The following is a 26684-nucleotide window of genomic DNA, read 5'->3' as shown; positions in this document are numbered from 1 at the left end:
GAATTCCATTTCTTCGTCTGGCAGTAACGTGTGTAATGCACGTACTGTAATCAGGTCCATCTGAAGTATATATTCACCCATATATCAACATGAATATTTTTCCAATATTATTTTCAACACAAAACTTATACCTTTATACCTATGCAAGAAAGACATCAACTTAAAAAAATAATTTAATCAATGGTTATGACGACAGACGGTAGTAGAGGCCCACAAGTCAACGCTCGCTAAGTCTGAGGAGGACTATGGAAGACTCACTGAGAAATACACGGGGCTGAGTAAGAAGCATCAGGAAACAGAGGTAAGGAGGCTCCTCAAGATGTGGCTCGTGTTTAGAGAGAAAAAATAGTGTTATTATTCCTAGTAAATGAGAAAACGAAGTGTTCTTGTTCTTCGTAGCTGTCAGGAATCGAGTTGTTCTTTGCATGTCGTAACTTGAAGAGAATGTGATGATGTTTTTAATTTTGTTCTTCAATTTCTTAATGGTTCTCTAGAGGGATTTTTCAAGTGTGTTCTACTCTGTTATTTCTATGTGTGGGTTCTTAATATCCAGAGAACAGGCGTCTTATACTGAGGTCCATTCATTTGTTTCTCTTGCTGTAGTGTGTTGCTGTAGTGGACGTAGAACACAGGTACAATTATAAGCTATATGTGTTGGGTCTTTTTCCAGTGTTGTAGAAGTTATGTAGAATTTGTGTGCTCATGACTTTCCCTTCCTTATCTTGTCTGTAGTTTTGTATATCTTGCCTTAGTATCTTGTCTTAGTTACGTCTCTGCTCTATAGCCAATGTAGAACGTGATTTGTGTTATGTAGCTAGACGTAGTTTCAGGTCTAGTGACTCAGAGAAACGTAGTAACAGTGTTTTTGTATTTTAAACTATGTAGTGTCTTTTATCCTGAAGCAAAAAAGAGGATTATATCACCATTTGAAAATAATAGTCTAAGAGTTTTAAGAACGATATAAATTATATTACTAATACTATTAATAATAAAAAATAATAATAAATAATAATAATAATACTCTCAATAATCATAACAACATCCACTAACAAAACATCATTAAACACCACATTAGTAAGCCATCATTCTCAAGTACATCAGGAACTAACTCAACCTTCCTACCCTCTATAGCAACAAGCGGAAGAAATAAAGATCCAATTCTCCAAGAACCTCGAGCATTTTAAGGCACTTCAGGAGGCCCACAACAACTTCAAGACGAGGAGCGAGCAAGCTGAGGTATGGTAAAGGGATCTAGTCTACCTAACATATATAGTAACACAGACTAACATTTATACTAAGGAGAGAAAAATAAAGATGTGAGAGGGGAGCCAGTAAAGGGGATTGCTAAACATAATTCTAGTTAGGACCAAATGTTTAAGAGCACACCTGTAGGTCAGTGAGGGCAGGATATAATTATTCATCTGTTATACTACTTCTTCCAGGATGTCATGATAAATGTATTCAGAACTGTACTCTAGATGTGTTTGTATTTTGTTTGACTGTTAACGTATTAGGAACTAGTTGAGTTGCCCCGCTTCGCCAGGCTACCCGCACCTCCCTACCAAATTTCAACTCTTTATATCTTCAAAAACTTACAATTGTGGATATGCTTAAAGAACGAACACACACACACACACACACTCACACACTGTATCTTAAATAATTATAAAATGATGCAACAATTTGAGATAGGAAAATTTGGTTCAGGAATAGAATACACCTATTCTACACCAGTGCTCGTGTTCCTCAATCTCAGCCCCCTTGGATACATTGATCATCTCACCGTCACCCCCTTAGACCCATCATTCAGTACATTAAATTTGACGCCGGTAGGACCAAAGTTGTTGGAGCAGCAGCAAGTTCACTCACGAGAGGACAGACAGGGAGGACGGACATATCACAAGAAATCCTCAACTGTACGATACTATATATACATTATTTTAGGGACCAGGAAGTCAGAGGTCACAAGTACTAGTAAGGTGCAACAATATATCTGGTATTTTCTGCAAGAGTCAGCTGAGTGCCATCAACATGTAGTCTTATGAGCGAGTCCATCTGTAGCCATACCAGACATAGTTATAGACTTCCTAGCCAGAGACAGCAACATAGTGTATCGTGGTTCTTAATCAGTAGTAGTAGTGTTATGTCTTTAGAACGTGTCAAGACTATTTTAAGATAGAGTCATTTCGGGACACACCCTGCAGGAGATACTGCAGCAGCAGGAGCAGCAGCTGGCGTCACAGGCAGAACAGCTGGCGGCGCAGGAGCAGCAGAACAAGGAGAAGACGGAGGAACTCCTCGCCTACAAAGAGAAGGACGAGAAGGCAGCAGCTGAACTCGAGGACTTAAAGGTGGAGGAAGGGTTGACCAGTCCTGCATGATGGGTCAGAGACGGTGGCCTTAATTGCATGTTGCTTGTAGAAAATACATTTTCGGCGATGAAAACTACGTTTCAATTTTGAAAACTAACATTTCAATTTTGTTCACTACATTTTGGACTGGGCACTTCATTTCGTTCTTAACAAACTCATAATTACTGATGAGCTGTTCGTATCCGGTGTTGGGAGTTGATAACTGCATGACGCTATGATAGTACACGAGGGTCCCACCATGATGTGTGAGGAGACTGGCCACACCCTACACCATAAATGAACATAAGAGCGGACAGCAAAAGAAAATCTTTACTTTGATCACTGTTGGCTCTTCACCTTCCCTGTGGACTTTGATATCTCGGTGACTGGAGGTGAACACGACAAAGATGTTGTATTTAGCACCACTCACGTTCTTCCTGCAGGGGCCACCGTAGTGTACCTGCAGCACGAGGGACCAGAGCGCTTCACTTGTCACCTGAGTTTGTGTGTTATTGGTGTTGGTCTTACTAACTCTTGTCCTGCTCTCACTACTCTTACCTTCTACCTGTTAACACCTAATAAATAACAGGACTAAAACCTTAATCAGTACCTGTCCATTAAATAACCCATTAAATGTATATAATTAACCTGGTAAAAACCACCTTCACCTAAGTTCCTGAATAACCATTAATACTAAACATTCTATTCTAACATAAATTACCCACATGATTGAAATATAAATAATCCTCAAACTCACGTTGGATTTAAAGCCATTTACTGAACCCTTAAACGTAAAATTTATGTTTAAAATATACCCCCACACACGTTATTACTGTATCATACATGTTATCACTTAATCTGCACTTGTTATCACCTTATCTACACCTGTTATCATTTTCATATATTGTGCATGATATTACCTAACCTGTACTTAGTTATCACCTGACCTACACTTGTTATCACCTAACCTACACATGTTATCACCTTAACATTCGTCACGTGTTGGTCTACAGGCCAAGGTGTTGCATGAGAAGTCCAAAGTGGCCAGACAGGAAGAACAACTGATGGAGGCACAGCAGCAGATTAACTCCAAGGAACAGGTCAACGAGGAGCTGAAGGTGCGTAGGAAGGAGAGAGAGAGAGAGAGAGAGAGAGAGAGAGAGAGAGAGAGAGAGAGAGAGAGAGAGAGATTGTTTATTAATTATCTTTTATACTTCTATTTACTTATTTTTACACGATCTATATAAGTTATCCATGTATTTGTTTCATCACATCAATACTACTAAGAACTCACATCATTTTCCAAGTCACATTGTGGTTGAGTTAATGACCCCCCCCCACCCCTTTTCCTCCCTCACACAGGCGGCGTTGCAGAAGGCGGAGGTGGAGGCGGCGGCAACCAAGGGTCTCCTACAGAATACCCAGGAAAACCTCGATGATGCTAATCGTAAACTGCCCTTGATCCAGGTAAGGGGACGAGGAGAAAGGTGTCATGGTAGAGAGTTGTAAGTCAAACCTAACCTAACCCAACCTAATATAACCTAATCTAACTTAAATTAAACTAATCTAACCTAACCTAACCCAAACCTAACAAACTAATCTAACCTAAACTAACTTAACCAAAGCTGAACTATCCTAACTTAACCTAACTTAATTTAAACTAACCTAATCTATCCTGACCTATTCTACCTTAATCTAACCTAAGCTAATGTGACCTAATTCTCAGTAACCTAACCTAACCCAACTTAAGCTTAACTGACCTGACCTAACCTGACCTAACCCAGAGCACAGGTAAGGGAGAGGGTGGTTAGAAAATGAGGGTGATGTTGGGAAGGAGGGAAGGGAGAGTGGCACAGGAATGGGAAAAGGGAGGGAGGAAAGGGAGGGAGAAGACTGGGATGAGAGAACGAGGGAAGAAGAAGGACAGAAAGGAAGAAGGGTGAGCAGGAAAAGGCTAGGGAGAGAAGAGAGAGAGGTTATAACTAGTGAGAGAGAGAGAGAGAGAGGTTATAACTAGTGAGAGAGAGAGAGAGAGAGAAGAGGTTATAACTAGTGAGAGGGGAGGAGAGAGAGAGAGAGGTTATAACTAGGGAGAGAGAGAGAGAGAGGTTATAACTAGTGAGAGGGAGAGAGAGAGAGAGAGGAGTAACTAGTGAGAGAGAGAGAGAGAGAGGGAGAATTAGTAGAGAGGGGGAGAGAGAGAGGTTAGAAGAGGAGAGAGAGAGAGTTAGAGAGAGAGGTGGAGAGAGAGATTAATGAGAGGGAGAGAGAGAGAGAGAGAGAGAGTAGAGAGCTTAGTGAGAGAGAGAGAGAGAGAGAGAGAGAGAGAGAGAGAGAGAGAGAGGTTATAACTAGTGGAGAGGAGAGGTTAGCTAGTGAGAGGGGGAGAGAGAGAGAGAGAGGTTATAACTAGTGGAGAGAGGAGAGGAGAGAGAGAGGAGCTTTGAGGGAGAGAGGAGAGAGGAGGAGGAGAGAGAGGCTTAGGTGAGAGGGGAGAGAGAGAGAGGTTATAACTAGAGAGGGGAGAGAGAGAGAGAGAGAGGTTAGCGTAGTGAGGGAGAGGAGAGAGAGAGAGGTTATAAACGAGAGAGAGAGAGAGGAGGAGAGGTGAGAGGGAGAGAGAGAGAGAGGAGCGTAGTGAGAGAGAGAGAGAGAGAGAGGTTATAACTAGTGAGAGAGAGAGAGAGAGAGAGGTTATGGAGAGAGAGTGAGAGGTGGAGAGAGAGGAGAGGTTGAGAGAGGAGAGAGAGGAGGTTATAACTAGTGAGAGAGAGAGAGAGAGAGAGAGGTTATAACTTGGAGAGGGGAGAGAGAGAGAGGGTTATAATTAGTGAGAGGAGAAGAGAGTTATAACTGGAGAGAGAGAGAGAGAGAGAGAGAGAGAGAGAGAGGTTATTTAGTGAGAGGGAGAGAGAGAGAGAGAGTGGGAGAGAGAGAGAGAGAGAGAGGTTATAACTAGTGGAGAGAGAGAGAGAGGGGAGAGAGAGAGAGAGGTTATAACTAGTGAGAGAGAGGGAGAGAGAGGTTAGAACTAGTGAGAGAGAGAGAGAGAGAGAGAGGTTATAACTAGTGGAGAGAGAGAGAGAGAGAGGTTATAACTAGTGAGAGAGTGAGAGAGAGAGAGAGAGAGAGAGAGGTTATAACTAGTGAGAGAGAGGGAGAGAGAGAGAGAGGTTATAACTGGTAACGGATGACTCCTCTAATTTAAAAAAGAAAATCTCTCTCTCTCTCTCTCTCTCTCTCTCTCTCTCTCGCTCTCTCTGGTAACTTAAAACACAATAAATCTTGAACCTTACTGACTTACTCATTAAGAATTTATACATATTTACTCTCAGGTAAAATTACTCACCTGGTCTCACCTTAATGATCTTATGAATTAGCAGAAAGCCATTGAGATCTGGGCATTAAGTTCACAAGTCTATATTAAGAAAGGCTGAGTGTGGAAACCAGTTTTTTGTGGGTTGGTTGTTTATCGTATATCATTGTTTATGGTCTTGAGGTATAACCAGTTACCTGTCTAACACCTTATAAACGCTCAAGTTTATGTTTTCTTCCAAAATGTGTTTGTTCTAGACCATAATCTCAAGTTTCTGAACGCACACGACCACCATGTTTGTTTCTTGTTGTTGTTGTTGTTTTGGAATTGCACTTACCCGCCATGTTTGATTTTTGTAAACGCACACGGTTACCACGTCTGGTTTTTTTTTATGAACGCACATGACCACCACTGTTATTATTACAAGTCACCTATTAAAGATATATTGAGTACGGTGTCTTAACCATCGTACTCATAACAAAAGCCCTTAACCCTCACCCCTACTGAAGCACCACACACACACACACACAAAACTACCCTTAAGCACAAACTCTGAATCAGATACTCAGAGTAGCACCAATGTTTTATAATCACGGTAGTACTTGAGGATTCTACTCCCCTCTGACCTACACACACACACCTCCTTGGCCTGCACACACCTCTCTGACCTGCATACACCTGACTTCAATAAGCCCTTCACCACTCCCGCCTGGATGCACTGTTTATCACCACCCATCCACCCAGCCATCCCTCCATACCACCACCTTCTCCGACGTTTTCCCCAGAGTCGAGTGAAAGAACTCGAATACCAGGTGAAGACACAACGTCAGAAGGCCGAACGAGAGGCTTGGGACAGTAAAGAGAAGCTCAAGAAACTCCACAAGAGGGTGAGAGACAAGGAGGAACGGCTGATCGAATTGGAAAAGGAGAAGGACAACTCAGACGAACAGCTCGGCCAGTACCAGCAGGCGACGAAGAACAAGGAGGAACAACTTCAGAGGACCTACGCGGAGTTGATATCCCTGAAGGAGACACTATCTGAACGTGACGCCACTGTGTTGGATATGCAGGTGAGGGGAAGAGGAGTGTGAAGAGGGGGGAGAGGGAGAGGGAGAGGGTTAGGGGAGAAAGTGTGAGGGGGAGAGGGAGAGTTAGGGGAGAGAGGGAAGAAAGTGTAAGGGGGAGGAGAGTATTAAGGGAGAGAAAGGAAAGGGAACATAAGAGGGAGAAGGAGGGAAGGAACGAAGATGCAGTTAAGGGGAAGAGGAATATGAAGGGAGAGGGAGGAGCGAAAGAAAAGTGTAGGTGAGGCAATCATATGAAAAAAAAAGAGAGGGGGAGATAGAAAGCAAATAGAAATGGTAAGAAAGTGAGATGGAGAGAGACACAAACACTCAGACAAGAAATCAAAGGAAAAAAAACGACCTTGCAACTTACAATAGATGGAAGAAAAGACACAAACACTCAGACAAGAAATCAAAGGAAAAAAAACGACTTTGCAACTTACAATAATAAAAAACATACAGTTTACATAGCAATAAAAATATTCTTAAATAAAAAGCAATTTGTTGGGGGCATCTGAAGAAAATCACGAATAAAAAAAAAGGATAAAAATCGTTTGAAAATAATAGAAAAAAAGGTAAACAGACATAGAAAACGAAAAATAAGAGAAGAGGAACAAGAAGAGGAAAGATGAGAGAAGAGGCACAAGAAGAGGAAAGATAAGAGAACAGGAACAAGACAAAGAAGACCTATGTAATGAATAAGAAATCAAATGAAGGATGGAAGGAAGAAAGAGAAGGAAGAATAAAAAATAATAATAAGGAACCAAGGAAGAAGATGAAGAAGGAAAAGATGACAGAGTACAAGACAGACGAAGGAATAAGAGAATAGATAAGAGAGAGAATGAGAGAGATTGCTTAATAATAAAAAATACCAAGAGAGAAGATAAAATAAGAGAGAGCCAGAGACTTAGATAACTACAAGGCGAATGAAAAAGATAACACAAATATAGATGAAAGAAGACAACATAAAAAACTATAGATAAAGTAAGATAACAGGAAGCCTAAAGAAAGAAAGAAAATGATAGATTGAATGTAAGAAAAAAGTTACAGAATGAAAACGATTGAAAAAATAATAAGATAAAACAAAGAAAACGCAAAAAAATTAATAAATAAATAAATAAAAATAAAAAGCCCGAGGATTAAATAATAGAAAGCCATAGGTGAAAGGAGATAACAAATAGACATTGATGAAACAAGATAACGAAAGTACTGTCGTAATGGCTGATGCTTGGCTCAAAATACTTCCCTATACTTTCCTGGCGAATTTTTACAAAACTATTATTAATTAAACCATAAGAAAAATTTAACTAGATCTTTGTAGTGCTTGACATTTTATCGCCTAAAGATCAAACAGAACTTTAATAGATCCTAAAATGAAATGAAAATCAAGAAAAAACAACAAATCTAAATTATTTGACAATTTTCTTCTTTTTTTTCGGATAAGAAAAATAATAAATAAAAATCATAGAATTGGGTATAAATTCACTCAAAATGTACACCAAGGTGATTATATACACTATGAAGCATCACCACTAAGGGAAACATTGATACTATATACAAAAACAAGACGAACCCAAAACCTGCCCTTGCGGTACACCAGGATAAAAACATACCGATTACATTAACCTACAAATTATTGAGGTAAAGACAGGGTTTAGCTCATACTAGACCAAATTACAGACTCACCAAGGCGATCGGTCCATAAACGAAGGAATATCATGTGATTAGAAATGATGGAAAGGAAGAATTAACAAAAGAGAGGATGAGAGAGGAATAAAAACCACCTCTTCCTACTCTCATGGTTGACGGGTTCATATGTTTACAGGAGGATCAGTCATTCAGCGCAAGACTCGGAGCTGGTGGGTTTATTTTTTTCGTGTTTTTTTTTATTTATATGTTTTGCTCTGGGTATTATTATTATCGTTGTTATTATTAGTGTTATTATCATTATTAACACACACACACACACCCTCCAGGATAAACACACGGACACATCTCAATATTACCAAACCACATTTTCTCACACTTTCCCACGACCCAGGATCCGGATTCTCAAAGATTCCTACGTTAACTTTTTTCCTGGTAATAGACAACACATCTAGTTCCCGTCCAGTTTTCAGCAAGTTACTTCTTCTTCAGTTTAGCCGCCATCTTCGTGTTGTACGCCGAGTCAGGCAGTCACGCGTGTTAATAAATCAGCAATACTATAACTAACAATAAAGAACAATATGTATAATAATGAATAACAATAAGTAATAATAAATAGCAATGAATAATAAATGCAATAAAAAAATAATAGTGAATCTCTTTAAAACGTTATGTATTGAGATGTCATAAGTTATAATTCTTCATAAGGGATTAAAGTCTTCTTGGTGTCAGAACCGTATTATGTCTGTGCCGGAACTGGTTGGTGTTCTGTTATCCGGACACGAGTTAACACACACGCACACACACTAACGCACACACACACACTAACACACATACACACACACACAGAGGACGTGTAAATCACAGGGAGATAGAGTTGTGGAACTTTCGAGAGAGAAGGCGGAGGAAGGGTGAGAACGAAGACGGAAGAGGGAGAGATAGAGAAAGAGAGAGTATAGTGAAGGAGAAAGAAGATAAGGAAAGAAGTGAGTAAGAGTGATGTGAGAGGATAGGATGAGAAGGGAAAGGAAGAGGAAATGAGAGAGAAGAGAGAGAGAGAGGAATAGAAAGGAGGAGGAAGGGAAATAGGACAGAAAATGAAGAATAGAAGTAAGAAGCACGTAGAAAGAAGAGAGGAATGAAGGAATAGAAAGGCAAAAGAGAACAGAGGAGGGGATGGAGAAGAGACTGAGAGACGTACAGTAGAGAGAAGGGACACACACACACACACACACACACACACACACACACACACACACACACACACACACACATACACACACACACACATATTAAGGAATCGAAAAGTTGTGCAGGTGTAAAAATTCTATTACAGGTGTTATAAAGTGGACACTATGGAAGGTAGACGAAGGCATTACAGCACACCTCTAGGCTCAGCGAGTCCTATTACTTAATACTGACGAGGGCTATCTGATAATATCCTTAACCTGTTTGACATTTACTTCATTTTCACATCACCATACCGGATAAGAACCGAACATGTGATTTACTATTATACGTATGTATGCCGGTTACGTATTTCTTATGATGGACGTTACCGATCATTACTTACTTCGCTATATCGTGTCTGTCGGATACCACTGAATGTCTCCTTTACTGTATGATCTTGCATGATGGAGATATTAATAGACGTGTACTGTAACTATGTCATTATTAAGGAGTCCAGAGCGTGATGACACCTCCCAACACACCAATAGAACATATCAGGTCGTTAACGGGGCAGTAAAAGTGTGATTCTGACGACAACAATATTTTTTGCGAGTATTAAAACGGTAACAGAAAAGCCACTGAATGAAAAACTATTATTGTAGGATTTTGATAATTTCTACAACGGTAACTACGGAAATAACTGTTGTTCTTTAGCCCCGTTAACAGTCAGGAACAGACTATGTGGAATTGTGGTTTCAAATCTGTAGCCAAACAGTATCTCGACCCGCGATAATATCCTGCTTGTTACCAGGATTTGTCTTATTAATTACCATGATCATGTTGAACACTATACCTAATACAGACTGTGTTTGTATACCGGACACGTATACAGTATCATAACATGAGCACATCAGACACAACCACCTGTGTGTGTGTGTGAAGGTGCGGGCAAGAACGTGAGTGTGGATGAACCAACGGGCCGCCAGCCCCGCCCAGCGACCAACCTTGAGATAAGCCCAGCCAAAAGAAACACACGAAGGCCTTGAAAATTCACGTCACGTAACTCGCAAGTAAAACCGTCTCAACCTGACGAGATCTTCAGAATAGCGTTGGCCCCAGGTCACGACGGGTCACGACAGATCCTGCGAGGTCACGACGAATCCAACGAGGTCATGACGGATCCTGCGAGGTCATGACGGATACTGCGAGGTCATGACGGATGCTGCGAGGTCATGACGGATCCTGCGAGAGGTCACGACGAATCCAACGAGTTCAAGACGGATCCTGCTAGGTCACGACGAGTAATACGAGGTCATGACGAATCCTGCGAAGTCATGACGGACCCTTGGAAGTCATGGCGGACCCTACGAGGTCATGACGGATCGTGCGAGGTCAAAACAACTCATTCGAGGTCATGTTAGATCCCCGAGGTCATGACATACCCTGTTAGGTCACAACACACCTGCCATGTCACAACACACCTGTTAGGTCATAATGCACATGTCAGGTCACAATACAAATGTCAAATCACAACACACCCGCTAGGTCACAACACTGTTAGGTCATAACACACCTGTCAGGTCAAGGGTGAGCATGATGAATTTTGTGGAAAATCAGTGAACAGTTAACTTTCATACAAACCTGAACTCAAATTCCCAAAGATTTATACGTGATTTTATTTTTTCTTAACCTGAAGATGAGAGAATATCATCAAGCCAGCCATTACAGTCTCGGTGGAATTACGACACCATGTTGACGGCCATGGTGGTTGTGCCTCAGCTCAAGCAAAAGCCATTAGACGTGTTCTCACATCAGCAGTTAGAGATACCCTGAGCCTCCGATGAGTGAGAGCAGCTACTGAGACCCACCACTGAATAAGCTCAATTATCACGCAGTCATAAGTTTTCATTGACCTTCGAACAGAGGGGAAAAAAGATCATTCTCACGCTGGCGTCTTGGCGTTATCGTCGACTCGAACAGACACAAGAGATGGACCTGGTGATTACCATTGCGTAATGTGCCCAGAGGAACAGAAATCTCCGGTGATCACTCCCAGGGTCCGCCGTGCCACGTCTTGCGCCGCGCGTGTTAAAAGAAGAGTAAAAAATCTATTCTCTCACGCCTGAGTACCTGTTATTGTTGACAGTACACCGTGTTATTACCTGCACTGATTTATTTTGATATCTTCACTTGATATCGTCTTGCAATATATGTGTGCTGAGAACAGTATCTTCATATTGTAGTTTTTCTTATTGATTTCGAAGACAATGACTTTCGAATCGCCTTTAGTCTGAAACTCATGTTAGATATTCGTGAGATTCATTGAGAAACATCAATACACACATACGAGTTCTGGTTGTAATCTACACATACAATGATTTTCTGACGACGACAATTTACACGAAGGATTACGTTAATTAGGTTTTAGGCATAATGTGAAATTTTTTAAACTGAGTTCCTTAGTTCTGGCTGCTCGTTTGAGGCAGTGTGGATACAGTACACTACACATATTAAGCCTTATGGTGACATCAAAAAGTGCCCCTTAGGACATGATAATTTCCGTATAAGGACATTGTGTGTAAAATATTGGGTACTTTAGGCTTTCAGATAAAGGCATATCCACATAAACACATATTTTAGGTATTAATTTAGGTATAACGTACAAGTAAACCTTTATCGTTATGCTGACAATTTCATACAGATGGCGCCTTAGATCAGGGGGTTGATGTACGTCTTAAGATCCCACAGATTTCCACAAAAGAACAATTTCCCCAGAAGTAAAAATCCTTGAACACACACGTGACGGCCCACTGACCCACACTGACCACACACCTTTTCGGGGGGGAGATATGTGTTCATGCTCATATGTGTACTCATAATAATACTCATAATAACCACGTATCGTACTCATCCTCATACTTCCGACTCATACGTGAACTCATTATTTTCATACTTATAAGTCACATACTCATACCTAAAGCTGTATCCATCCAATACAGTCACACACACATACTTATTCGTACTCACAGCTGTACTCAATCGTCCTCATATCCGTACTCATCACGGCCGAACGCCTCACAATACCCGAGTCATTTTTTTTTTAGCTGAGGAGGGATGGAGGGGAAGGGCAGGACGGAGGGAGGAGGGGAAAAGGAGGGAGGGAGGGAGGCAGGGATGGGGTGAAGGAGGGAAGTGCAAGACGATACTGTGAGAGGGAGGAGGTACACCTTGACCCTGCCTGACCTCGGGCGTGATAGCTTTGACCTCTCGTCCCTCCTCCTTGGTCAGCAGGTCGTAAGGGGGGATGAGGAATTTAAGAGAGAGAAGTAAAAAAACACGATCAGGGTGGAAAACTGAGAGGCCGAATAACAGGACAGGCGAAGAGGGGATAGAGGGGGGATAGAGGGGGGGGGAAGGGGGATGGAGGAGGAAGGGGGGATGGAAGAGGGAGGTGGGGAGGAAGAATCGAGTGATGCAATGAAGATGGATGATAAAGAGGAAGATGTACACAAGTCGATTAACTGAACAGGACAGAGAGAGAGATGTGGACACCTTGAATAACAGGACAGAAGAACATGTATCGTATAACAGGACAGAGGATGGTGAACAATTCCACTAACAGGATGAATGATGAACAAAACTACTGTGCTAGTAGAACAGAGGAAGAACAAAACAGTACAACTACAAGAACACACACACATACAAATGTACAACCGCCACTCAAGACTGACGTACATGAATCAACTTGAAATTACACACTTAATTGTCTCACAGTTAGAAATTCTGGGGTAAGATCAGCCGAGAGAGAGAGAGAGAGTCATGGGGAAAATTACATTGAGATTTACATTCCCGTAAAAAGTGACATATCAGAGCACGTATTTCAGGGTTAAGTTCAAACGTTACAACCTCGGGAAGAACATTGACTGCGGCTGGAACAATTGAGAATGATCAGTGAGAGAGACAAAAATCTTTAAGAAATAGTTCTCAAATTTACATAGAAATGAGACTGAAAAGGAATATATATATATATGGAATGATTTAGATGAGAAATAATAAATAATGAAGGGATAAAGAGAGACAAAATGATGGATAAACATTGATAATAAAATCTTAACTAACAAGAAATAATAACAAAAAAATAAAAATCAATGTTAAAACCAAAAACAGACCACAGATTCAAAACAAACCTGACTTAATAGCGTTAGGTTAGGTTGAGGTATGGATAACTTAGACTGGTAACAATATATACGTCAACAGGTGGGGGGGGGGGGGAGAAGGAGTGAATAACAGTCTAGAATAACCAACCAAGAGGTGAGGCTGGGCAGATGATGACGTGAGAGTGGTGGGCAGCTGAGGTCGTGCCCAGGGTGCCCTCGGACTGACACACACACACTGGTCATGGCTCACGGATAAGAAAAGCGATTTGCGTCATAGTGGTGAGTTTAAGCTGAGATGGCCATGTGCATTATGGCTGGCGAGGGTAAGAGATGGCAGGTGTAGTGAGTAACGGGACGATAAATGGGTAAAGGGACGATAAATGGGTAAAGGTGACGATAAATGGGTGGACGATAAATGGGTAAAGGGAGAGTAAATGAGTAAATGGAAAGTGACTGGATAAATGGAGAGTGCATGGGAGTAGGAAACACAGATAAATATAGAAGGAAAAAATAAATAAAATAAATAAATTGGCTATAGAAAGAATTGGTGAATAAAGGAACGTAGATGGATAAAGGAAGGATATGTTAAAGAGTCGAGCCACGAAGAGGAATTAAAGAAGAAGAGAATCAGCAAGAGTAGATGAAGCAATACTCGTAGGTGTCAATGTCGAAGGTCGGTTTTATAGGGAGTGTTTAGTCACGATCACGGCCATATACCATAACCCACGTGAGGTATTACAGCGCCGTCTATGGGAGGAGAGAAGGGAAGGGGTGATGGGGGGAGGGGAGGAGAGGGGAGGGGAGGAGAGAGAGGAGGGGGAGGGGAGTAAAGCAGCAAATCCAGGGGAGACACGTTCCGCTTTAGCAGTTCAGAGTCTAGGTCGTTGTAGACTCAGGAGGAACTGTGGTGGCGTGACTTGGACCTGTGGTAGAGTGGCGGGTTGTGGGATGGGAGGGATGGGAGGGAGGGGAGGGGTAGGGGAAGGGAAGGGGGGAGTTTTTTATACTAAATTAAATAAATAGTTATAGGAAGCTCTTATACTGAACTAAATTAATATAGTTGCGTTTTCTTAATGATTCTTGACTTTGGGGGGATTTTGTTAATTAATATTTTATAAAAGGAACATTTGCTAGTATATACAGTAGATTAATCATGGGAGTATATTTATGTTAACGATTGCTAGTGATATCTGCGTTTTGTAACTAGTTAAGCTACGGGGGCATAAAATAGATGCAAAAAAATAATGCTCGTTGTGTTCGAGTTATCAGCTACTTGTGGAACAGTTAGCATCTCTTGTGTTAGCTGAAGATACCATAGCTTCTTGATCTGAACCATAGCTGAAGATATAATGGTATATTTCATTATGATTTAGCTCCTCTCACTAGACTACAGCTGTGAGTACATCAGTTCCTCTCACTGGACTATAGCTATGAGTGCATCAGTTCCTCTCACCGGAGTATAGCTTTGAGTGCGTTAGTTCCTCTCACTACTTGTGGAACAGTTAGCATCTCTTGTGTTAGCTGAAGATACCATAGCTTCTTGATCTGAACCATAGCTGAAGATATAATGGTATATTTCATTATGATTTAGCTCCTCTCACTAGACTACAGCTGTGAGTACATCAGTTCCTCTCACTGGACTATAGCTATGAGTGCATCAGTTCCTCTCACCGGAGTATAGCTTTGAGTGCGTTAGTTCCTCTCACTGGAGTATAGCTGTGAGTGCATCAGTTCCTCTCACCGGAGTATAGCTTTGAGTGCGTTAGTTCCTCTCACGAGAACACAGGTGAAGTAAATCCGATACGCTCACTGAACTCTGAGGTTACAGGGGAAGAGGTTCACTTTGGAGGAGGAAGAGAGGGGGGGGGGAAGATGGAGAGGGGATGGTGGGAGAGGTATGATAAGGAAAGGGATGGGAGAGGATGGAGAAGAGGGAGAGAAGGAGAGAGAGGGAACTGGCAGACGGGGTAATGGGAGCCAGACTAGGGATATTAGATACTGTAAATAATCCAGAGAATTGCCACATCTCACTAAACGTGCCAGCTACTGTACCAGGTATAAGTGCAGGCGACTGTACATGCGAGGGGAACAATTATCTGGCATAACGTCTCATAAACACGTCATTGAGGGTTAATGGCGCAGTTATGTTCTCATAATGGTGCAGATTTCAAGGTATTGTAGACACCTGTGTATAATTTAGATCTCTATTCTACTTGAGCTAAACCAAATCTTTCTTTATACAACATCGACAGAATCTATTGACTCAAGTTATTCATTTAAATATTTTTTCACTCACCAATGAAGAAATCTATTCTAATGGAAGTTATACACTGAATAAACCTGTCTTGTTGGTTCCTCTTTCACTAAATTAGAATGTTTGAAAAGTATACACCGAATTGATTTATTTACAGTGAATAAATTATCCTACTTGGAATGCACAGAGGGAATACATTCTTTACCCATTTACGAACAGTTCACCAGTCTCCAGTTTATAGAGTACAGTTATACAGTTATAATCCAACAAGAATTAGCTCACGGTTTTACAACTGACTAAATTCACCTGTTGAAATTTATACAAGAATGCAATCCTACTCAACAATGAATAAATTTATGCTTTTACGACATTTTTTTTTATTTTATTAACTGGCTGTGGGTCGAACTGATTCCTGCCAGGTGTAGTAGGTGAAGTAGGTGAGGCAGGTAAGTCAGGTGAGACAGGTAAGCCAGTTGAGGCAGGTAAACCAGGTGAGGCAGGTAAACCAGGTGAGGCAGGTGAGGCAGGTAAACCAGGTGAGGCAGGTAAACCAGGTGAGGTCAGGGTGAAACAGGTGATACACTAACAACCTCCAGGAGACATAAATCAACAAGGGAATAATTCATTGTGGGGGAAATAAACGTCTGAGCCTCAGTCATGCTCGTAGAGGTGGCCAGCTGACCTCCCTCTACCAGCCAGGGTGTAGAGCGAGTCCCAAAGATTAGGTTAGGTGTAGTAAGAGTCGCACAGGTTAGGTGTAATAAGAGTCGTACAGGTTAGGTTAGGTGTAGTAAGAGTCGTACAGGTTAAGGTTAGGTTGGGTGTAATAAAAGTCGTACAGGTTAAGGTTAGGTTGGGTGTAATAAAAGTCGTACAGGTTAAGGTTAGGTTAAGTGTAATAAGAGTCGTACAGGTTAGGTTAGGTGTAATAAGAGTCGTACAAGTTAAGGTTAGGTGTAATAAGAGTCGTACAGGTTAGGTTAGGTGTAATAAGAGTCGTACAGGTTAGGTTAGGTGTAATAAGAGTCGTACAGGTTATTAGGTTAGGTGTAATAAGAGTCGTACAGGGTTAGGTTAGGTGTAATAAGAGTCGTACAGGTTAGGTTAGGTGTAATAAGGGTCGTTACAGGTTAGGTTAGGTTAGGTGTAATAAGAGTCGTACAGATTAGGTTAGGTGTAATAAGAGTCGTACAGGTTAGGTTAGGTGTAATAAGAGTCGTACAGGTTAGGTTAGGTTAATAAGGGTCGTACAGATTAGGTTAGGTGTAATAAGAGTCGTACAGGTTAAGGTTAAGTTAAGTGTAATAAGAGTCGTACAGGTTAAGGTTAGGTTGGGTGTTGAAAGAGTCCCAAAAGTTCCCCATTCGGATGTTCGTCATGGCTGAAGATGTAGGAAAGAAATATATCGACAGACTCACAGGAGGAACAACCATGATGGAGAGATACGAGAGATAAGCACATATGTTTTTTACCTCCTTTCTCAATGTTCTCCAAAAGCTAAGTCGTCTGTCTGAAGGTGTTTGTAAGTCTGTTTCTGTCTGTTTGTCTTAATGTGTTTGTAAAAGCGTCTGTCTGTCTGTCTGTCTGTCTGTCTGTCTGTCTGAAGGTGTTTGTAAGTCTGTTTCTGTCTGTCTGTCTTAATGTGTTTGTAAAAGCGTCTGTCTGTCTGTCTGTCTGTCTGAAGGTGTTTGTAAGTCTGTGTCTGTCTGTCTTAATGTGTTTGTAAAAGCGTCTGTCTGTCTGTCTGTCTGTGTTTGTAAGTCTGTTTCTGTCTGTTTGTCTTAATGTGTTTGTAAAAGCGTCTGTCTGTCTGTCTGTCTGTCTGTCTGTCTGTCTTGTAACCCGACCTTAAAACCTTGACAAGCATCGTTAAAGGCCAAAAGTCATTATAGTTAAAAAAAAAAATCGAGATGTCTTCGTTGAATTTCTCGGCTGTGCTTCAATCTCTTATCGGAAGGACACACACACACACACACACACACACACACACACACACACACACACACACACACACACACAGATAGTGAATCTGTTATGGCGGGGACACCTGGGCGCAATTATGATTCATGTTAGCAAGATAAGATCAACCAACGGGACAGTCTGACAAAAACTGATCACAGGAGAAATGATGTTTTGTTATACCGAGATTATTATCCATGACATCAGTATCAGTCAGTATATTTACAGAAGTCAGTATTATGTAGTATTTAACAGCAGTATTAACCAGTATTATGTATTTAACAGCAGCACTAACCAGTATTATGTAATATTTAACAGTATTTTGTAGTATTTTACAGCAGCATTAGCCAGTATTATGTAGTATTTAACAGTAGTATTAACCAGTATTATGTAGTATTTAATTTAGTACATCAATTGAATTCCCACAACAGATTATTATCCTCCTGTAGAAAGAAATATCACCATTTAGGGAAATTTATCTACAGCGTATATTATATGTTCATCAAGTACACAATATATTATTATTTGACGTAGATGGACCGTATGATTAGCGTAGATCATGCGTAAATCATGCGTAGATTATGCGTAAATCATGCGTAAATCATGTGTATACAGCCGAGGTCACCCATGCTTCGATACTTCCTTGATGGCTAACACTGCAGCGACCCTGAGTCAGTCCCACAACACACTGCTCGTATCTCTAGATCCTCAGCCACTATACCATACTGTCAACACTCGTCATCGACATAGATTAGTATACAGAATCTTTTAACTCGGAATCATCAGTATAAACAACTTTCAGCATATATAAAGGTACAGTAATTACATGTACCCCTAGTTAGGCATAGATACAGGTTCAGTAATTACCCCGAGTTAGGTATAGATACAAGTATAGTAATTACCCCAAGTATAAGTACAGGTAGAGTAATTACCATTAGTAAGGCATAAATACAGGTACACTTAACAATATCTGGTATCTACATCTGGGTGTATTTCTAATAACACTACTTTTCATCACACAATGTCGGGACCAGAAAATGGTAAAAAAAAAAAAAAACTCATTAATTCAAAGAAAAACCTGAGAAAATGCATTAAAATTACAATCCCCTTCACCTAATGATCCTCAAGTGCTTACATGACAAATAGTACCGAGTGTCCAGGGAATTGTGTCTGCAACTGTACACCGTCATTGAATATACCGTAGCATTACTGACCATTGTTCTTACCGTAACAAATTAAACAAGATATAACCGTGTAACTGTTGGAAGCTAGCATAGGAGGTTAAGCGGCCTCAGTATGATGACTTAACCCCTTCAGAACGATGATTTAATCCCTTGAGTATGATGATTTAACCCCTTCAGGACGATGATTTAATCCCTTGAGTATGATGATTTAACCCCTTCAGAACGATGATTTAATCCCTTGAGTATGATGATTTAACCCCTTCAGGACGATGATTTAATCCCTTGAGTATGATGATTTAACCCCTTCAGAACGATGATTTAATCCCTTGAGTACGATGACTGAACCCTTTGAGTACGGTGTTATCATAGTCAATGGGTTAAATCATCGTACTCAAGGGTAAACATATTTGGTATCAGATACAAATTCATAAAGGTTCTCGTTAAAAATACTTTAAAAAAATATATATTGTACTTAAATCATTAATCTAAGTGAAAAAAAAATATATCGCCCAAAAATTGACTAAAATTTACACTTAAGATTCTACCTTATCTAGAAATATGTCCAGTTATTATCAATTACGAATAAAGTTAAAGATTCTTAGATGTTTCTGTTGACTAGTTCTCAATTAACGTGTGTAGTTAAGGTAACGTTATTTCGGTGTTATCTGTGGATGTTAATTTCGTGTTCTAGTTGAAGTTAACCAGTTAATTTAATTTTAATATTTTAACCTTATGAGGACAATTTATTATTTAGGTTGTGTAATGAGACAATGGTTGAGATCGAGATTGAAATTATTCTGGGGATAATTTCCTTTAGCAGTTCCATCACTTTAATCGTATTTTAAATTATAATTCAATTCATAAATCTAATACAGCAGCCAGCGTCAATTTATTCTTTCATTCCGTTAAGTTTTACACAGATTAACTGAAGCGTTTTCTCGTTTATGTGAGGCGTAATTATTGAGTGGTGTGGGCCCAGCGGTACAGGCCAGCGTGACTCCTCCACTATGTCCTTGACGCTCACACTGCCCACGGCCACTCAGTTACACCATCGCCCTGTTTACCCACAAAGAAAAAAAAAATATCGAAACTTTAATGATGTCCGAATTTTGTCTAAACATTTTACTCAGCGTCGTCGATGTATTTTACCACAAAGAAAACTCTAAATACTGTGTTCATTTTCTCCACATTTAAGTTCGGCTTTTTACCTCATACAAGTTATTTTAAGATTTTTCCTATACAATGTAAATAATGATATAAGAATATTGTTATTGTTATGTAGATAATGTGTACCACTTGTGTTGGTGAAGAAATTAATGAAAAACTTGTTTCTTTATGAAGGGATATATGAAATATGAATAATCTTAAAACAGTAAATACCACTATAGATATAGAAGTATGAGAATAATTACAGTACATTATTACTATTAGTTAAGATCATTGTACAGTATTATAGTACAGTCACTCAAAAAACTATCAATACAAAATTGTGTTGAGATAATATGGCACAACGGACGAAGGATTTTGACAACCCTCCCAAGACAAGAGGAGTCACAGTGTTCATTCTGAAATTCATCGATCACCCCAAGTACAGATAGTTTTTTTGAGTGACTGTACACATAGAAGGAACAGTACTGACTAGTTTACATCATCACAGGCAAAAGGTAATTTCTAAAAGGTAAAGTAGTTAAATATTTCTTGCCTTTACTTACGTAACAAAAGTCAGCTTGGGACACACAGATGAAAACTCAGGTGAGATAATTCCAGGTAATATGGTCCATGTTCAAAACAGTACCACGAACAGGACCACGAAACCTCATACTTATTAACCTAACCTAACCGAAATCTTCCTTGGATAGGTTAGATTAGGTTAATATCATTTGCTGCAAAAAAAAATACAATAACCACGTTTATGGTCTTGTTTGCGACACTCTTCCCACCTTGGCAGTCTTACGGAGCAGAAGAACCACCATGTCACTTACCACCCTCATTACACCACGTACACCTGTCACACCTGTTATCTCTCACAACCATCATATAGACCAGAAAAATAACACACCTCCCTGTTTTTTCCCTCCCACATGAATACAAAAAAAGAAACCAATTTACAGTGAATTACCGGATTAAAGGCTTTACCAAGACATTTTTTCCTCCAGTTACCTACAGTCACTCAACTCATTATGCCAGGGAAGAATCCGACACATTAAACCAATTACTGAGAATTTAAAGGATTAGAAAATGAAATGAAGAAAGAGATGCTGTTTTTTTTTTCCATGGGATGCAATTGGGTAAAACACGAGTGACCCTGGGTGTGTTTATCGTCTCCAACACCATGTCTAGTCATTCCCCAGTACTGAAGGGGGTGGTGGTGAGGGAGGGGTGGTGAGGGGGTGGTGAGGGGGGGTGGTGAGGGGAGGGGTGAGGGGGGAGGGTGAGGAGGGGAGAATGTGTAGGTGAAAGAGATGGGATGCAGGAGAAGTGAGGAGATGGATGGAGAGATGGGAAGGGAGAAGGAGAGTAATGATGGAGAGGCGAGAGAAATGAGGAAGAGGATATAGATGGAGAGAAAGATGGGGAGGAGGGGGATAGGGTGGAAATGGGGATAAAGATAAAAGGGGGGAGGAGGATGAAGAAATAGGATGAAAGACAAAGGGAGAAGAATGGAGAAGTAGGAAGAGGGAGAGAAAGGAAGGAGGGGGGAGATAGAGGGACAGGTGAAACAACACATATTAAAGACAGGAATAAACAAACACTTTCTGTCAGTGTATTTGTCTCCCGTCATTTATTGTCTGTTATGTTCTGTCCATTTCTTACATTGTCTTACTTTCTTCGGTTTAACACATTCTTATTTATTTCTTTATTATAACTGTTGTCTTTTTATTTGTCTTTATTATTATATTTGTTTTCTTTTTCCATTGTCTTGCCTCAATCTTTTTTATCTCGTCTTTTCTTTATTCCTTTTTCTTCTCCCTCTTCCTTTTCCCGACTATAAAATCACCTCTGTTCTTAATCTTCTTTGATTTTATTTCCTTTCATCTTATCATCCATTCTATCTTATTACATTATTCTAGATTGTCTTCTCTTGTCCTCTCCTATCCACCATTCTATTATCATGATCCAATTTACCCTCAGAGTTTTTTTTTTTCTCACAGATTCATTTCGTTTCTGTGGGTTTCTATCGGCAATAAATTATTCTCTCGTTTATTCCATCTTATTTTTATCGATTTTTTTTTTTTGTACATTCGTGATTTATAGGAATTAGATTATACGTTATATACGAAGGAACTACTGTCTAGCTATACTTAATTTTAAACTATATATGATTTTATTATTAACAAGACTGGTGAAAATAAAGTTAGTCTGATGCGTTTTGATAAGAGTCGAATATTATGTATTGATATTCGACCATCTAGTGATATTGTGTTTAAGAATATCGTGGTTCTTATTGGTTTAAAGTCTCTTGATATAGACAGTGTGATGTTCTTATTGGTTTAAAGTCTCTTGATATAGACAGTGCGATGTTCTTATTGGTTTAAAGTCTCTTGATATAGACAGTGCGATGTTCTTATTGGTTTAAAGTCTCTTGATATAGACAGTGCGATGATCTTATTGGCTTAAAGTCTCTTGATATAGACAGTGCGATGTGATTGGAACAGGAGAGGAAAGGGTGAATGAGACAGGAGAGGAAACGGTAAATGGGACAGATAGATGAAGTGATATGGTTTGAATTGACTTTTTTTATTCCAATTAGAATTTATACGAGGACAGTTGACCACATCAAGTTATAGTCATTTCAGTGAAGTTTCGACCATAGTTAGGCAGTTACCCATAATCCACTAGCATAGATGAGTCAATTCAATGCGTTAACACAGTTGAGATGTTATAACGCGCGAGTCTGTGTGAATGTGGGTCGTGGCCTCCTGCGCACCCCCCCCCCCCTCCACCACCTCTCCTGGAGCTTACTACACTAACACACACCTAGCTGTTTGAACTCATCGTGTTTACGCTCGTCAAGGTGTAAATGTTCTCTAGTTAACACATACACACACACACACACACACACACACACACACACACACACACGAAAGACAAATCGTTTTGGTCTTTTCCTTGAAGTAAAAATCTAATATCATTCTTTTACCTGCAGGAGAACTGGCAAACGGCGATGGGGAGAGTAGTCATGCTAGAAGAGGAACTACAGAAAGTAAGTAAATACAAACGAAATAACATGAGAGAGAGAGAGAGAGAGAGAGAGAGAGAGAGATTCAAATATTTATCAATGTCAATGAAACAGTATTTAATATAATCCATAAATATTTCTACTGCCAGGATAAGTGAGTATTTCTTGACCTCTATAACAGCCACGGTAGAGTAAACAATATGACCCGACTAGTGTTAAGTAGGAAGATTAAAGCAGTATCTCTCCTCCACACACACTCTCTCTTACACCTCCCTCATTTCTCTTGCAGGCTAAAGAACGATCAGCTCAAGGATCACCTCAAGGATCACCTCAAGGATCACCCCAAGGATCACCTCAAGGATCACCCCAAGGATCACCCCAAGGATCACCCCAAGGATCACCCCAAGGATCACCTCAAGGATCAACTAAGAAGGACGGCAAATAAAACTCACTTCTGAACTCTTCATACATATGGTGGACGTCTTGTAAACACCTAGACGTCAAGCTCACTGAAAGAACTCGGACCTCCGCTGTTATGCTCAATGTAAAACCAATTTTTTTTTTCGTGATTTCTCTTTTATGATCTACTCACGAGCGTCATAGAATAGTATAAAAAAAAACTCAATGACAACCAACTATCGTGTGATTATTTTACACGACATCATACAAAGAGGTGTTCTGGCTGTCACCGTATACCTGTTGCTTCCTACAGGTGTTAACAGAGCCCAGTGTTGTTGTCTTAATCACTCGTGTGTGGAGACGTACCTGTCAGTTATCAAGGCTCGGGTGTTGTAGTGTTGTATGTGTTGTAGTGTTGTATCGTAAGGACTGCTCTCTCCTGTACCTCCTATGTTTTGCTTTCATTAGTTAATTGTTATACTTGATTAATTAAGGGATTTTTTTTAAAGTAGTTTGTTGGAAATAGATGATTCTTTAATTAGGCCCATACTAGTTGTACAGTAAGATCCGGTATAGTTAAGAGATCTCCAGGTATGTATGTGTTAGTAATTTAGATCTTCTTAAGGGACCATCACTTCAGAATTGAGAATAAAGAAACTTGGGACCACATTCCCTTAATTAGAGGTCAATATATTCTTCTGTACGTGTGTGTGTGTGTGTGTGTGTGTGTGTGTGTGTGTGTGTGTGTGAGTGTTTTTTACAATTAAGAATGAAAGTGCTTGGCTTTTTCCTAATGATCACAAATGTGCCTTATTATATATATATATACAAAACCTAAAGAAAATATTAAGAGTTATGGAAACTGCACAATTAACCACCTTATTATATTTATATTAAACATCAAATCAGACAATCCTGAATTCAGTTTCAATACTCTACCCAAAATCAGATTCGCCTGAAGACCTGATTAACTTAGTCTCCTTATCACAAAATTAAAATAGATAATTATAAACAAGATTTCTCCAACAAAATCAATAAAGAAATGGCATAAAAAAATGAGAATTACAGATTTATAAACTTGAAAATATATATAGAACCATTAACTATGATGTAAATAATAACAGTAATGAATCCTTATGCAGTGAAACATTCCAGTAGTGTTAATGGCGCACAGGAGTATATTATAATGGTGTTAATAATGAGGTGTGAGTCATTGTATGAGCGTGTGAAAGCTTTATGCTGTAATGTATTGGTGTAGGAGAGCTTCATTCTGATTGGTTATATAGTCAAACATATCTACCAATCAGCTAGTAGGCCTATATATTAAGACAGAAGTTGTCGTTTATTGGCTCCCACATGTTGGATTCAGCCAATCAACGTGAGGGTAACTTTCTGTAACATCCTCTTGACCTCAAAGTTTATTTTAGCTCAAAGATTTATTTATTGTTGTTGTTTTCTTTCTGTATTTCGTATGTTAATAAATTCTTTGGAAATTATCATATATTTTCTTGTGTTCCTTGTGCTTTTATACAAACACACAAACACGCACTTGTATACACACATGGCGTAAGAAAGAGGAAATACACACACACACACACACACACACACACACACACACACACACACACACACACACACACACACACACAAAATCACAGATACAAACACACACCCAGGTTGACGTCTATGATGGCTGAGAGAGAAAGTGAGAGTGTGACTGAGAATTAGAGAGTGAGAAGAAAAGAGTGTGTGTGTTTACTTGAGAAAGACTGAAAGGAAGAGGGGCGGCGGGAGGGGGGGGGGGGCAAGAGAGAGACTGGGAGACAGAGATACTTAAGCCATCAGACTGAGAGATAGAGAACTTATCAAATAAAAATCGCTCTTACTCCCCACGCCACTCTCAATCTAAAACTCTCACACTCCACTCAAATACATACACTCATTTGTCACTACTCTCAAATGTCACTCATACACGTCACTCATACACGTCACACTTACACTCTACTCACACGTCACACTCAAGAGTCCACACTAACACACACACTACACGTACACACCACACACTCATTCTCTACAGTCACACACCACACACACATATTCACACTCCGCACGCATACACACTGCACTCCCGCGTGTTCATCTTACACGCCACTTTCACACGCACAGATACACGCCACCACGCCTGTATGAAGATTCCCACGCCCACAGTGTAGTGTACGTGAACGGACTAACTCGCCTAAACGCACTGTGGTGTCCGCCCAGCGTGGAACAAGAAGGTAACGTCTGGTCTTCTACTCCACCGCGTTTAATGGCTCTCGAGTTCATAAAACTCATTTGTGTATAACAGCATTAACCCCGGCGTCTCCATTAAATTCTTCATGGACTTACATATGGTGTGTAATAGTGCTTACATTTTCACTATCCATTTATGGCTGAGTGGATACATAGCTCGCCACCAGTCCTAATGGTCATTGGTTCGCTTCCCCATAGGCACCACCAGTCGACCCAGGTGTAATTAAGTGCCGTGATTTAGTTGATGGTTGAATGGAGTTCCGATCATATTGTGACCTTGGGTACCTGAGTCTAGTATTCTCTGTGTTCTATTTTCACACGCACACGCTCGTTCTTACGTTCCTCTCTGCTCGTGTCACGTTTCATCACGTTCACGTTCATAAAGTACATTTGCATACAGCTTGCATTTACCCAGACAGTCACGCACACGCTCTCTGTCTGTCTGTCTGTCTGTGTCTCTCCGCAATCGTAAGTGTTCTTTCATCATGACGAACCAGTTTTTTTCCTTCACTTCTTATCTACATAAAGACACGAGTTACAAGCAGTGATCTGTGTGTGTGTGTGTGTGTGTGTGTATGTGTGTGTGTGTGTGTGTGTGTGTGTGTGTGTGTGTGTGTGTGTGTGTGTGTGTGTGTGTGTGTGTGTGTGTGTGTGTGTGTGTGTGTGTGGCTCAAACCCCATAAGGTGACTGAGAAATGTGGAGAAAATGTG

At 40.2% G+C, this 26684-nt stretch overlaps 1 protein-coding gene across 3 annotated transcripts in view; it reads left to right on the top strand.

Moving 5' to 3' along the window:
* The window catches only part of LOC121854995 (transcription factor SPT20 homolog), a 48014-nt gene extending 22837 nt beyond the window's left edge, over nt 1-25177 (top strand). The window contains exons 6-13 of one of the 3 annotated variants that reach the window (XM_042349814.1): nt 197-301; nt 1132-1236; nt 2205-2351; nt 3365-3469; nt 3714-3818; nt 6453-6737; nt 23250-23306; nt 23572-25177. In XM_042349814.1, coding sequence (XP_042205748.1) covers nt 197-301; nt 1132-1236; nt 2205-2351; nt 3365-3469; nt 3714-3818; nt 6453-6737; nt 23250-23306; nt 23572-23727 — 1065 coding nt within the window. In that variant the 3' untranslated portion in view covers nt 23728-25177. The remainder of the gene's footprint in view (nt 1-196; nt 302-1131; nt 1237-2204; nt 2352-3364; nt 3470-3713; nt 3819-6452; nt 6738-23249; nt 23307-23571) is intronic. The other 2 variants (XM_042349815.1, XM_042349816.1) reach the window with 2 other exon arrangements.
* Nucleotides 25178-26684: the final 1507 nt, after the last annotated feature.

The sequence above is a fragment of the Homarus americanus genome, unplaced genomic scaffold, assembly GCF_018991925.1.
Source record: "Homarus americanus isolate GMGI-L3 unplaced genomic scaffold, GMGI_Hamer_2.0 scaffold33275, whole genome shotgun sequence".
Lineage (NCBI taxonomy): Eukaryota > Metazoa > Arthropoda > Malacostraca > Decapoda > Nephropidae > Homarus > Homarus americanus.
Note: the sequence above shows the minus strand (reverse complement) of the source record. Positions and strands in the feature narration are given on the sequence as shown.